We start from the raw sequence: 14,586 nt of genomic DNA, 5'->3' as shown, positions 1-14,586 counted from the left end.
TTTAATATGACTTTTACTTCGTTCAGTTTTAAAAGTTATTTTTTTCCCTCTACCATAGTAGGGCCTTTTATGTGATATGGTCAACTGAATGGCATTTCAGTTGCTTCTCGTATATGACATTAAACAATAAAGCTCTAAAATAACACACAAAGCAAACAATTTGCATACTGGTTTAATAAGTCTTTTCTATTCACATCTTTGATATGTACTAAATTCACAGTGCACAAAGTCACAGTTACACAAAGGTCTCCGCGTGAAGCCAGACGGGCTTCGTTGCTCGCTCACAGCCGCTCTTTTTGGCTGTTGGTGCGAACAGGAAACGTTTCTTATCTACGCTTCGTAAATACGACACGCAACACAGAGGTCACTTTAGATTGAGCAGGATGCTGTCTTATTTTAGTTGGAGTGTTTCATCATTTTGACTTAAATGGTATTTCAAACGAGGCAGGGCGAAATCATTTCACCAACGGCAAGATCTCTGGATGGGCTAAGTGCTACGAAGTAGGCGGGACTTCCTGAAAAGACAAAGTTTCCACATGGACTCACTGTTTCTACTTATTATTTTACTCTACGGCAAGCAAAAGAGAAGCCTAGGCCCGACCTGAACATAACAATTGACATTTTTGGGCCTACCTGGCCCGAAATGACCTTGATCCGGCATCAAATTGTGACATATCAGTCTTTGCAAACACAATCGAGTTGTTTTGGTAGTCAAGGGTAATGAAAAAAATTGTACCGAGCCAAAACGCAACTGTAGGTTATAGAAGTAAATTTAACCACAATCGTGTGTCCTCGAACATAACTACAGTTCTCCCTTCGGTTGTAATTGTTCAGTGCAATATTTAACAGAAGTCGAGCAGCTATCGACATTATGAGTATAACAGTGTCATTTTCATGGGAAGTCTGTGGCATATAAACCATTGGGATTTCCTTTGAATGCTAAGAGAAATCGCAATGACAATGATGACTATGGAGCCATCTAAATTACCGTAATTTACAGACTATTAGGCGCATCTAAAAACCCCAAACTGGCCTGAAATTTTAAAGTGCACTCTATGATCCACTGTGCCTTATATATCGCATAATACGGTGGATAGGATTGGAGACACACAGTATTTCTAAGCGTGCATTACCAGGCAAAGTTTACCGGTATACTTCTGTTTTTGTGCAATGATTGACATATTATCTGAACCACGTGTGGGTAAGTGGATAAGTGTTGGCTCACCTTAAATGCATCAAATGCGCAACAGTAATACGGTAACCTTATAGTCCACTGCGCCTTATAGAGAAAAAAATAATATGAGGAAAGATTACATTTTGGGGGGTGCGCCTTATAGCGGGTAAAATACAGCATATTGAATTGTCCACTTACATTTTGTCTTTTGGCGCTAATCTGAAAATATGTGGAGTCGACGTCAAACGAGACTAAAACATTAATGAGAAACCTGTAATGTTATCTGACCAGGTTATTTGACTTTTTATGTCCACTGTAAACATTATTGCTAGTGATCCCTGTTTCAAACAGCAACTCACACCTTTCACAATAAAAGCACTATTAGTGTTCAAGTGACCAAAGCTACAGTATGGAACCTTAACTATTGCTTGTTTTAACTCCTGCTCACTTTTGTGTTCTTTAAAAGGCATCGGGTCTTTCAAAACTTCTAGGAAAAATCCCAGCACACGTCCGAGACGCAGACGCTTGGAGCGGCGTTTTGTGCGTGGCAGGACGGGGTCGGCGGGCAGGTTAGCGGTGACGCTTTGCCGCTGGTTAGCGGTACCGCCGGGTAGACGAGATTGAGGAAGGAGTCTCTGGTGTGACGCTTCACCTGTACAAATACAAATGACACTCGAGATGTACCGTCTAAAATACGTATAGACACAGTGCTACTTCTACATACGAGCTTAAATCAATCTTGGATCCTGTAACAAGTGCATTTTACTGATGTGAAATATTTCAAAATAATCGTCCTGTTTCAGACTTCCCCAAGATGGCTATAAAACATCTTCCTGATCACTGATAACACATTCAAATAGTAATTAAACATAAATAATATTCAGTATTCAGATAAATAAGATAATATTGACAAAATAAAATGCAAGTTTATTATGAGGTAGTCACTGTAACATAGGTGTGTGTGTGTGTGTGGTGAATGAATAAGAGGGGCTGCAGTAGGAATAATGGCGCCCAATTTTAATGATACGTAAGCCCTTACTGTACACTCACACTTTAAATGAACCTCAACACACAATTGTTTTACAGCATCCTATTTTGGGCCTTTTTCAGTTTAAACTTTCAGCTTTCTCTTGCTCTTTTAGCTGGACTCACAACACTGTCACTTTATACAAATTAATCTAAGGAGATTAGCCTGCCATACAAAATGTTACGGAAATGCGTAAGGCAAATGTAATTCGAAAGAGAGAGCAGTCGCAGAACTAGTTTCCACCTTTTTTTTCAACAAAAGCAGCAAATTCCTCCCACTTAGCCAGCTGCTCTCTTATCTCCATTGTAGATGCCAGCTCCCCATGGCATGTCTTCTTCTTTACTGTTTTCTTTTTTTGCAACATGAATATAATCCCTTGGAAATGTTTGCAGGTAGGTGCTGTGTAAATTCTTATGCGGCTTTGTGATCGGCACTCGCTTCTTGTTGATTGTAGTCCTCGGCTTGGTCACTCACATGAACACCACTCCTGTTTTTCTAATACAGAGACCCCTACTTTGCGCTTCAGTTATCACTGGTTCACTACGTTGCAAAAAAAAATCTTTATTTAAATGTGAAAAATGCTCCTCACACCACAGAGGAAGGTTTGAGTCCTGCTTCTTTCGTCATGCCGCCTAAATGAATACAAATAAAACCTTGTTTCTTATATTTCGTTTAAAACGTGTTTGGTGCTAAAACTGTGCCCGGTGCCCTCATGAGTGGTCGGTCACTCTGTCTCTCTCTCTCTCCCTCTCTCAAAGTCAGATCTAATAAAGGCTGCCAAAAAAAAACCCACTACTTTTGATTTGCACTTCTTACGGGTAGTCCTGTTCAACCGCAAAAATTAAGGGATGTATTTTTCTTGCTAAGTTTCAATTGTCATCGTTCTCCTTTTTTTTCTCAGACATCTTACCGTTGCCCTTTTTGGAACTCATGGCTGAAGTCACAAAAAATGAGAGAGAAGCAATCCACACGAACTTGCTGCTGAACACAGGTACTCTACAGGTATAACCTACAGGCACGGGATCAGGTGCCCGATGGCGGGAGGCGCATGCAAAAGTCAGACCGAGCTGATGGCAGTAAGCGGTCACGAGCATTGAGTGGTCTCTAGCATTAGCCTCTAGGACTACTCATGAACTGGATTTCCCTTCTTATAGAGAGGAAGAAACAAAAATCATGGAGGGTAGGTAGATGTGCTCGTACAAAGACGTGCCGTTGTATTGAGGAAATAGCTTTTTAGAACGAACCTGTTTGAAGAAGGCGTGGCTCATGAGTGCCGAAGCCGACGGTCTGCAAAGATGAAGAAAATACCACGGTTAAGGCCAGTGTTGAGGGTCAACGGAGGAATAAGCGGAAGACCTTCTCTCCGGCTGTTGCTGGAGGCACATTTGCACCAAATTGTGCAAGGTGGCCGAGTGGTTTTTTGGCCCGGGGCTCCGCGGGCCTTCGGCGGGGGCCACAGCGGCTGTGCTGTGAGTGGCGCTCCCAGTGGCGGCGCTCTCGCCCATACCCGAGTCCAATCCGGAGCGGGACACCTTCAGGCCGCCGTACTCGCCCAGCGAGAAGAGGGCGGGCTCAGGCACGCAGCGGTGCAAACCGCGAAGCTTCAGGAGCAGGGTCTAAACACAAACAAATTTGGAAACCGAACAATCCATTTTTGTAAACCACCGAAAGTAACATTACATTTCCATTAGGTTAACATATCAATAAATAAATAAAATCAATTTCCGGGAAGAAATATTTCTTCATGATTAGCTTTTAATAAATTAGCTTTGCTGCGTGTACAGTTGGATGTTCGGGGTTACAGTTTGGAAGAAGAATTGCAGTTTTCAGGGTAAGGCTTTGAAGGCCCAATGGGATTTAGATGCACGTTTGGGGTGTCAAAGTAAGGGTTCGAAGTGAAAATATGGTTGTAAACGCAAGGTATAATTTCAAAATATGAGTATGAGGTGAAAGTAAAGTTTGAATCATGTTTAAAATTTAAAATTTGGTTTTCTTTTAGGATTAGTGGGGGTTTCACCAAAGGTTTAAAAAAATATAGAAGTATGGTTAGGGTTTGAATTTGGATACATTTTTAGGGTATAGTTTTGAAGTGCCGTTGGGAGTTCCACATATTTGATGTACCGGTAGCTTTTCAAATGAGGGTTTTATGGGATAAAATATGTTTGGAATTTAAAATGTTTTCAAATAATAATTGGAGGTTTTACTTGAATCGGACTTTTAAGTAGAACTAGGGTTCCAAAGAAGAGTCAAGTTTTCAGGGTAGGGTATTCAAGACAATTTAGTGAGAATTGTAAATACTGCATTCGTTTATTGTTATTGATTACAATGTACTGTAATCCCTCGCTACTTCAGCTTCATGGCCTCAGTGCATTGAGAGTTGAGAAACATTTTTTTAAATTAAAATATAAAACATAAATTCAAGCCTTGCTGCCTGTGTACTGGATGCACACTCGCCGAGCACATTTTTTTCAGTTCTGGCTGCTAAGCCTTTATGGCTTGCCTGAAATGAACTGCACCTGTGCGGCCGCAATCCATTATCCCCACTCCCAAAGTGCTGTAAGTGGGAACCAGCAGAAGACACTTTTATAGGGAGAAGTGCCATTTTGGCTTGCTGAAAATTAAATGCATAGTTGTTGATTCAATCCATTATCCCCTGTTGACTCTTATTTAAAGGAAGAGACGGCAGAGCACATTTTTTTCTGTTAGGGCTCCTTAAGTGCGCCAATGTGGCTCACCAAAAATAAACTCAACTGTTTTGGCTGGTATCCACGATCCTCAGTCGACTATTGCTGAGAGCAGGGGCCGAAAGGGCACATTTGTGTCATGCATTTCGGCCTTTTTTACATTCTTTCCACCTTAAGTAAACAGCGCAGACTTGATCTTGGCATTAGGGGGACATAACACATGTTTTTAGTGATTACATAATATTGGTGAGGGGCAAAACAGTGAAAGTTCGATATTGGTATTCATGCCAGAAACTATGCCCTTGGTAAACTGCACTCGTGCAACCGCAATCAGTTATCCCCGGTCGACTATTACTGAAAGCGGGGGACGACAGAGTGGATTTTCGCATATTGCAGAGGGTTCTTTGCCCCCATTAACCTTGATTTACAAGGAAATACAGAAGTTTACAAGATTAGAAGTGGCAGTCCGGTATAAACATGTAATATAAATGACTAACAGAAAAAGAGAAAGAAAAAAAGAATAGTTATTTCACAGTCAAATTTTTTACATCATCCAAATTTGCAAAGTGGAGAAAAAAACACTTATCTTTGCAACATTTCAATCAGAAATCTTGTTCTTTTTCACATGACAAGAACTTTTAAGTACCAAGTTAGAGCTTTTTCTATTTCACCTGAGTGGGCGCCATGTCCTGGAAAGGCACCCTGCCGCTCACCAGCTCGCAGGCGGCAATACCTAAACTGTAGATATCAGATTTGACGCCATAACCGTGCAGATCCTACTGAGGGACAGAAGAAAAGCGAGGAAAAGGCGACGGCACACGATTCAGACACAAACAATGCAATGGAACGACGGCGAGCTACGAAAGATACCGACTTGTTTGAGGAGTTCGGGGCTTAGCCAAGGCAGCAGAGCGGGACTGTGGTGGGGCATATCGAAGACGGCCTGCATCCGCTTGCCTTCACGCATCATACTGTAAACGCAGTGGAGCCCTGACAAGTACACGCGGCCTTCTTCTGACAACAGGATGTGGCTGGCCTTCACACCTCTGTCGTTTGGAGCATTGAAATTACCGTATTTTCTGGACTATGATTGCAGCCAAAACACAAAACTAGCCATAAACTTGAACATGCACTATAAAATCCGGTGTGCCTTGGTGACGGAAAAATATGGAAAAGCATACTAGTGTATTACTATTTTCTTGCAATTATTGACCAGTGGCTATTTGTTGCTGACCACGTGCATTAAAAATAGAAGCAAAGGGGATGAATCCTTTCCACTTGGCCACTAGGGACACAATTGAAATCTAAAAAGCAATGGGTCTTATCTCATTATCACAATATCTTTAGTCAGGTATCAGATACAAATGTTAGAGGAATGATCCTACAGAAAGTGATTAAAAAAGTAGTAGAAAATATAGTTTCTTTTCCTTAGCTCAAACTAAAGCATTGTAAGTGGAAAAAATTGGTCACGTCACTGGCGGGTCATGTTTTTATTTATTTCTGTCAGAAAGACTGAATTACTTCCCACAATGCCTTTCTCTTCGTTAAAATCAGAATCTTGTGCACTTTGCTTTGCGAGTCGGCAATACAATACTGTTTTTCAGTGATCCCCAACCTTTTCTGTACCCATGGACGGTTTATGTCGGACAATTATTTCGCGACACGGCCCCATAATAACCTCAACAAGGCTGCACCGTGACTAATAATAGTGTGATGACGACTTATGACCTAATGCTTTTACATTAGATGTCTGTGTCCAGTGGATAGGATCAGGCACTCTACCTTGGCTTGGCCTTTTGGCTGAGAGTAAGTGTCCCGGCTCCTAGGCTTTGTAGCGTATTATGAACTGACCGATAACGGATAATGGATAATGAATAACGAAGATAGATCAATAACCCTTAAACCCCCCCCCCCACGATCCAAGTTCGATTTCCCTTCTGTCTTATGTTTGCACTCTCAATCAATGATATATTTCAAATGTTCAATCAGTGCACAAATATGACACCTACATTTTATTAGTGCAACCCTATCTTTTCCTGTAATTTTAATTCTACGTACTATATCTGTGAAACTATATCACAATGGATTACGTTTTGGGGTTGCACCTTTAAATCCAGTGCGCCTTATAGCAAGTACTTCTTTGGCTGATCTTTAAATACAGCACTCAAAAATTGAAGATTTTCATGATTGAGATCTTCTTCAATGCCAGTTTAATGCAGAGATTAGGTAATTTATCACCACAATGAACTTGAAATAGTTAATACAGACCTATTGATTACTTGATTTTAAAACGAACATAGTTACTTCATTGTTTTAAGTTCCTGTAAGTATTTACTTTAGTCTTATTGGGAGAGAGTACATTATCTAACAATATTGGAATCAGTCTTGTTCACTTAAAATATTTAAAAGTCTCTCTGAATGTCACTGAACAAGTATCTACGCATTGAATTAATTTTATTTTGAAGGCTCAGTGGGACAATCTGTATTATTTGACCACTAGATGTTGGTTTCTCTAATGTGTGGTGAGACTGAAAAAGAGTGAAAAAAAGCATAAATGAAGAATACAAACTATGGAGACCAAAGGGACTAAATCGCATCGTTTTTCTTTTTTTGCCCAGCCTTTCAGAAGGTTTTTGTTGTTTTGGGGTACCGTTAGCAGCAAGATGTCAGCAATGTAAAACAATTGCACATTTCTCAACCAACGAATGTTTGTAAATATGCTTGTTTATATCATAATCAGTGTGTTTTTGCTTGCTTTTAAAAATAAATATTCAGGCATTAAATTGGGTCAGGGTTTAAAAAGGTGAGAAGGGAGTGGAGAAAGTATCACATTTTTTTTACTTAAAAGTGGTCCCATAATTTTTGATTAAAAAAGTCAGCATAAAATTTGGTTTCACTTTTTCTCAACTCAAACTAAGCATACCAACATAAAATTTACAATATATTTATTTATGTCCTTGGAAGATTGATTCATTATCAAATACACCTAATGGTTGTTTCTTTCGTCAAGCTATTTTGCATTTATTGATATCTTTCATGGCAACTTGCTGTTTTCTCCATTCTCAAACATTTCTCTCTGGCTCCATGAATAATAATATAATGATAATGAAATACAATCTAAAGCACATTACACACAAATAAATACAGTACTCCTGCCTACACGCACAACACTGATTTAAATTCAGACACACCATCTCAATTGCCCAATGCACTGGGAAATCTCACAATACCCCAGCTCAAAACATTTTCTCCTTAAATCTATACAATTCACATAGGTCACTTTTTTGTGTACTTCAAAACGGTGAATTTTTCCTAAAGGTGAAAGACTTTCCTGCCTGAAGATTTTGAAGGGATATTTTACCACTAGCAGGCGCTAAATAATACACTGTCTCTTTAAAAACAGAATCATTTTCTTAGACCTGACTTGTCTGTCTGTGCTGATCAGTCAGTTGTGCGTTAGGCTATTCATCTATGGAACATAGTGCCCATTATCTTTAAGCGTATTTGTGAATGAGATCAAAAATAGAAGCTCTAATGTAAATTTGCAAGTTCATGCACATGTATTTGCCCCAAAAATCATGACAGAAAAGAATTCACTTAAAAAATGTCAAAATTGACACTTTTTAGACTCACTTTTTCTAAAAATTATGATAACAAATAATAATCATTAGCAATGTAGTTTCAACTTTGCACATCACATCACAGTTCTGTGTTGACATATCTATGTAGTTGATGTGCAATCAGGGGAAGCAGGTGAGAGGCACCTCACCGGTCATGGGAATATAAAGTAAAAATAGTAAATGGTTATATTTATTGAGGGTTAAAGTTTTTTTACTATTTAACATCAAAACTTTTGGATTTTGTCTTTCAAAATTGCTGAAATTTCACATTGGCCTACAAATATTATTGATACAATTAGTAAGTAACTTAATTTGGTGCTGAGCGTCTGCATATGAAAAGTAAGGCACGCTGTTCTCTTGCCTCATAGGGTGAAGGTGAGACCAAAGATTCTGATTTAGTGTAACCTCAGTCTCAAGCAAAAAAATTAGAGATAGTAATAGTTACACAACAGGCAAGCAAGCCATACAGTTTTTTTTTCGTTGCATTGACTTTTTGTTTTTGATGAATACGATGTAGGTGTGACACGAGCCTCACCGCGTGTCACCTAACTAAACCCAAAATTATTTCTATCCAAAATTAAGATTGTCTATTTTGGAAATGAAAAAGAAAAGTACATTCGTACCTGTGAACGTATCCCATACGGTGGAGGTACTCCAAAGCTTGCAACACGCCGTACAGCAGGTAAGCTATTAAAGACTCACTCATTCCATCAGGGAAATACGTTTTCATTAGAAAGAGTGCGGATCCTGTAAAAAAACAATAAGCATGGACAAATTGAAACAACACACTACAGCCTCTGTTGCCCCCTTTCAGGTGAAGATGGACTAACCGTAGGCCATGAGGGGTGTGAGGACCCAAAGTTGGCAACAAGAACTGAAAACAAGTCGGAAGGTCAGCAGGTTTGGGTGTCGAACGCGCCTGGATAAGAAAACCTCATTCTAGAAAGGGAGGGAACATCCAATGGTAAGATTTGGTAAGTTTCCTTTGGGCTCAGCACATTCTGGCACTAGGCCTGACAACTCAAACTCACCAGGAGTTGCAGCAGCTCTTCTTCCGTGCATTCATCCAGGTTCGTCCGTTTAATGGCCACCAGCTGCCCTGACGGAGTGTGACGCGCCATGTGCACTTGGCTCAGGTTGTTGAAGCCCCACCCTGTCATACACATCGGTTACCTCAGATTTTATAACATTCATTGCTACGTTAGTCTGCATTTGATGAACTTTTCTGTTTAGTCAGAAATGCATTCTAGGGACACTTTTTAATATTCGACCACTAGATGTCACTGTATAACACCGGGCAACCAGAAACAAGTGCTAAAAAGCACCAAAAAGAAAACAAACTACGGAGACTCAAAGTGACTAAACTGCACCATTTTACTTATCATTTACCTGCCCAGCCTTGTCCAACTTCTCCGGCACACATGCATGAGGCGTTTGGGTCTTAGTGTACCCTTGGCAGCAAGATGACGGACAATTATGTCAGCTCTTTCTTGGTGAGGCTAAAGTTATGTAAAATAAAAATATTTTCTTGAGGTAGAGGTGGTTTAAAATATGCATGTTTATATGATTGAATTAATAAGCAAAAATACATGATCTATCAATATTGTTTAGGGTTTTTTTAACCACTAGAATGTGCATTACAATATAATGTCCCTTGAACATTACACTACAGTGGAAAAAAAGAATAATACTGTTTTACATGTGTTGTCAGACATATTTTCTCCCTTTTAAAATTGTGCAGGAAATCATAGTGATTTTTTATGTATTTGGATGACAAATATTTTTAGAATAATGCCCACCTGTCACATCCTCAGTAAAAAGATTTTCATTAATTTCCACAAATTACATAATTAACACATATAACACTCCACTTATTGAAACATGAATTGTTTGTACATGATTCAATTGTTTGTTTGTTTGTACATGATTCAAATTGAATCTTTTCTTCCGGCGCCGTCACGAATGGCAGCCACTCCAGCAGCTCCCGTGTTATTTTCGATTGTTCTCGATTGTTCTCAGCTCAGGGATGCTGCTGGAAATGTGAATTTCCCTTCGGGGATGAACAAAGTATCTATCTATCTATCTATCTATATATGTATTTGTATGCATTCCAAACAACAGATCCATCCATCCATCCATTATGTGCACCGCTTATCCTCAGTAGGGTCACGGGGTTACTGGAGCCCATCCCAGCTATCTTCGGGCAGTGGGCAGGGGACACCCCAAACTGATTGCCAGCCAGTCGCAGGGCACACAGAGACAAACATACATTCACTCGCTTATTCACACCTACGGACAAATTGGAACGGCCAATTCACCTGACATGCATGTTTTTGGAATGTGGGAGGAAACCGGAGTGCCCGGAGAAAACCCACGCAAGCATGGGGAGAACATGCAATCTCCACACAAGAAGGTTTGATCCCATGATCTCAGAACTGTGCCGCACTCGTGCTAACCAGTGTTCTGCCATAAACAATAGATATTAAATCCGAAATATTAAAAAAAAAAAATCATCTGTTTTTAAAGTGCTTCAATTTAAGTTAGTTTTAGTACAACTTTGTTCTTTAAAAATGTGCCCATTACAAGATTAAGAAATGGTAAATAAAGTAAACTGACATTGGTTCTTCTGTAACCATGAATAAACAAGAATAGCAGAATCAAAATGGTAAAAATGGTAAATGGTCTGCATTTATATAGCGCTTTTCAAGTCAATGAAGACCTTCCAAAGCGCTTTACAATGTGCTTCACACTTTACCCATTCACACACACCTATAGGGAGTCAGCCATGCGAGGCACCAAGGGTCAAAGGACTTTTTCACTATTTTAAAAGTATTCCTTGGTTGGTTTTACGACATCCTACTCGTTTAGATCTGTTTAAGGACATTTTCTTAATTTCTATAACTTAAAACAACATTTGCCAGATCACTTCTAATAAGCTAAGTTGAATTTTGATCTGGTTCCAAAAAGTTTTTAAAAAATCATAAATAAAGCCGTATTCCAGTTGTGACATCTTACCCAGTTCAATGAGAAACTGGTAATGGGCAGGCTCAACTGACAATGATGCGATGTTTTCACTCTGTCCCACTGTGGAGTGCTGAGGGGTGCGTCCAGAGCCCTGCAAAAAACACTTTTGTTTTTAAATGTAAAAAAGTTAAATAACATTTTGGATGCAATGGCATTTCCATCTGTGATGCGGCACTAACCATTATCCTAAAATCATATAAGGAATATGTAACATTAACACAAAGGCTTCCACTTGGATCGCTCAATTTTGACACAGTGTTAGGGAATGAAAGTTAAAAAGACAGGTGTACACGAACGACATAACATCCATGAACGACTTTCTGTCTTTCCAGTGCTAGTGCTACTGACCAAGAGATGCCGACTGGTGTCTTCATAGCACTCCTCTATGTCCATGGGCTGGACTTGAGTGTGGGAGATGCAGGAGCAGTCCTGGTGAAGGAGGAGCGGGGAGGCAAGCACAAGTGAGACACCTCGCAAGTGGGAAGGATGGAAGAGGAGGTGGAGTTAGGGGGAGATGGTCGGCATGCGGGCAGAGCGGGGTTGACGATATAGAAAAACTTCTGGGGTGTGATACAGGCTGTGGGGTTAAGCTTTGCAAATCAAAGGAACAAACATGTGCAGGACTGTTCCTATTTCAGCCCATGTTTGAAAAAGAATTAAATAAAATAAACACCCAGAAGGTCTGCGATCACAGTAGATTGATAACTTTTAAGAGCCAGGGATAATCTATACCAGTGTTTTTCAACGTATGGGTCTGAACCCATTTTCAGTGGGTTGCGATTATGTTCCTTGGTAAAATAATGCTAAGAAAAAGAAAAAACTGAGGGTCGATTACACTCCTTATTGGGACTTCCTGTTCAGTCAATCAACACCATCTCAGTTGTTTTTGAGGGGGACCACATTTTATTTTATTGTGATTTTTTGGCTCTCTATCCATTTTCTGATCATCTTGGTTAACAAAAACATTAGTGATTAAGGGAAGGAATTGAGGGGGAAAAGTGACAATGATCAAGTCCAAGGAAATGATTGCAAAATACAAAAATGGTGTAAAGGTACAGTAAATGGTTTCAAAATTTTATATTTTTACCAGTTTATGAATCTTTTTTATCTTCAAAATCTAATATTTGTTGTTGTCTGGGTACAAGTTGTATTCATTTTTTAAATTTATTTAAGTAAGTGGCTATTTTAAAGCAGTTTTAGGGGGTCACTTATATTCATTGTGGGGTTATAAACCAGTATGTACAGTACCAAAAGCCGTTTTGGTTTTTCTAGTAATTTTTATTCTTTAAATGCAAATATATTCTACTATCGCTGCCTTAAACTGTACAATACTTTAATTCGATAAATTGGTGGGAATGTTTTCTTGATTTGGGTCCCAGTTTGTCATCAGACTCAACTAAATTAGTGGGTCTTGAAGTCAGACCAGTTGAGAACCACTGATCTATACTATGATGTACTCACTTTCACATTTGTTTTCATATTGAAGGCAGGTGCACGTTCTACCTTCATAGAAGTCAACGTTTATAATTCTTCAAAAGGAGGTGCCAAAAATATTTTTATATTCCCGTCAGAATAATGACAAACAAATTGAGCGGCAAGCAGAAAGAGTCTTACCAAAAAAGACATCATGTCCTTTAGGCACTGCTCAAATCACAGCTGTATGCATTAATCCCCCCAGGACCTGCAAAAGATAAATCAAGAGACACTGCAGAGAGTATGAAATGTAGAAGCATTCTAACGGACAGAAAAAAATCAATCTATTTTTAATTATATAAATATACACTATAATGTAGTTTGAATGATAAATACAAATATGTTGGTTATTTCACAGCAAGTGACTCAAATCCAAGTATGCAAAATAAAATTGTGAATGAATCACTTTTAACCATAGCCCAACTGACCAGATTGTATCCGATGACCTGGAAGACTCGGGGTAGAGAAGTGTACTACGATATTAAATGCAAAGGTCGGTTAAAGTCGGTACAATCACCCAAGGACCAATTTAACCACAAAGTAACCCAGCAGAACAATACTGTACTGATAACCTTTGTTAGAGTGAAGTTGATTACCTGCAGATCCATTTCAGCATCGAAAATCACATTTTAGGAAGATACGATATAATTTCTTTGTTCTTGGTATTAAAAAGTCTGTATTTTGTATACAGCAGCCAATGCCCTTACCTCGTCTCTCAAGCTGTAGGTCTTCGACGCTTTTACGTATAAAAGTGCACATAAATGTCTTAGTCAACGCATTTTCAAGTTAAGTTAATCATGTCGTAATCAAATGATATAAAATCAGCATTCTAGTCACAAAGGAGAATATATTTTGCAAGATTTAATTGAACACAGATGGCTGCTTGTCGCGTGTTGATGACGTTGCTCGGTCAGCCGCCGCAGTCTGATGGCGCAGGCTCCCCACTCCTCCCCCGTTTCCTCTCTCGCTGTTGGATGCTCAGCTTGGCTATTTTCGAAAGATACAATCCTGGCAGTCCCCAGACTTGTTTCACAGGAGTTCCTTACGCCGTGGAATAATATCGAAAAAGGGTAGGTCCCCTTTTTAATGTCATTTCAAGAGATCGCAAATGATGTTCTGTAAACGGAAATACCCATTTGTTTGTACAATGAAGATGTCATCATCCTCGCCCATCCTTTAAAAATCATTTTCCTAAGATTACAATAGCAAAAAAACGACACTTACATTTCGTGTTGAATACCATTTAACTTCTTATAAATATAGAAACTTAACCAAAATATATGGATTCTTGTGTAGGGAAATATATATAACGTGGGCGTCATTGTGTAAGCGATGACAGTAGCCAACGATGGGCTAGCATTGCATTTAATAGTTTAGCAGCTAATTCTACGTGTATAGTTAGTTTTTAAGTCTTGTAGATTCCTGGGAACGTATAAACATCAGGGTTATTAATAACTCTTTATATTTTCTGAGCTGATCTGAATGTGCATTCTTTTGGTTCTGGCTCCTACTGCAAAAACAATGCATTAATGATGGATTCTTCACTACCACCAAAGAAATTCCACCCCAAGTAGACACGTTGGT

At 39.3% G+C, this 14,586-nt stretch overlaps 2 protein-coding genes across 8 annotated transcripts in view; one reads left to right on the top strand and one right to left on the bottom strand.

Annotated features, from left to right (window-relative positions):
- Window positions 1–154: 154 nt before the first annotated feature.
- On the bottom strand, window positions 155–13,964 carry stradb (STE20 related adaptor beta). 6 transcript variants are annotated; one of them, XM_088331479.1, is made up of 13 exons: window positions 13,710–13,963; window positions 13,144–13,210; window positions 11,878–11,958; window positions 11,521–11,620; window positions 9,537–9,658; window positions 9,336–9,444; window positions 9,129–9,252; window positions 5,760–5,931; window positions 5,557–5,661; window positions 3,558–3,817; window positions 3,446–3,488; window positions 1,623–1,826; window positions 155–515 (listed from the first exon to the last, which is right to left on the bottom strand). In XM_088331479.1, exons 2-12 carry the CDS (start codon window positions 13,156–13,158, stop codon window positions 1,662–1,664), a joined length of 1,296 nt encoding a protein of 431 aa, XP_088187605.1. In that variant the 5' UTR covers window positions 13,159–13,210; window positions 13,710–13,963; the 3' UTR covers window positions 155–515; window positions 1,623–1,661. The 6 variants fall into 6 exon arrangements, with proteins under 6 accessions (XP_088187605.1, XP_088187604.1, XP_088187603.1 ...); XM_088331478.1 differs by having other exon boundaries at window positions 155–1,826; window positions 13,144–13,234; XM_088331477.1 differs by having other exon boundaries at window positions 155–1,826.
- Window positions 13,914–14,586, top strand: part of trak2 (trafficking protein, kinesin binding 2) — a 24,311-nt gene continuing 23,638 nt past the window's right edge. For both annotated transcript variants that reach the window (XM_088331473.1, XM_088331472.1), the window contains exon 1: window positions 13,914–14,072. The gene's annotated coding sequence lies outside the window, so the exon portion shown is untranslated. The remainder of the gene's footprint in view (window positions 14,073–14,586) is intronic.

This window comes from Urocampus carinirostris, chromosome 3 (genome assembly GCF_059441175.1).
Source record: "Urocampus carinirostris isolate Australia breed hairy pipefish chromosome 3, RoL_Ucar_1.0, whole genome shotgun sequence".
Taxonomy (NCBI): Eukaryota; Metazoa; Chordata; class Actinopteri; order Syngnathiformes; family Syngnathidae; genus Urocampus; species Urocampus carinirostris.
This window is presented reverse-complemented; position numbering and strand designations above follow the sequence as displayed.

Bases quoted from the DNA above. Each gene is read 5' to 3' on its own strand.
- stradb (XM_088331478.1), bottom strand. The intron at 9,445-9,536 runs GTGAGTTTGAGT...CTCCCTTTCTAG, and splicing joins AAGAGCTGCTGCAACTCCTG to AATGAGGTTTTCTTATCCAG. The intron at 3,489-3,557 runs GTCTTCCGCTTA...TCATCTTTGCAG, and splicing joins CAGCAACAGCCGGAGAGAAG to ACCGTCGGCTTCGGCACTCA.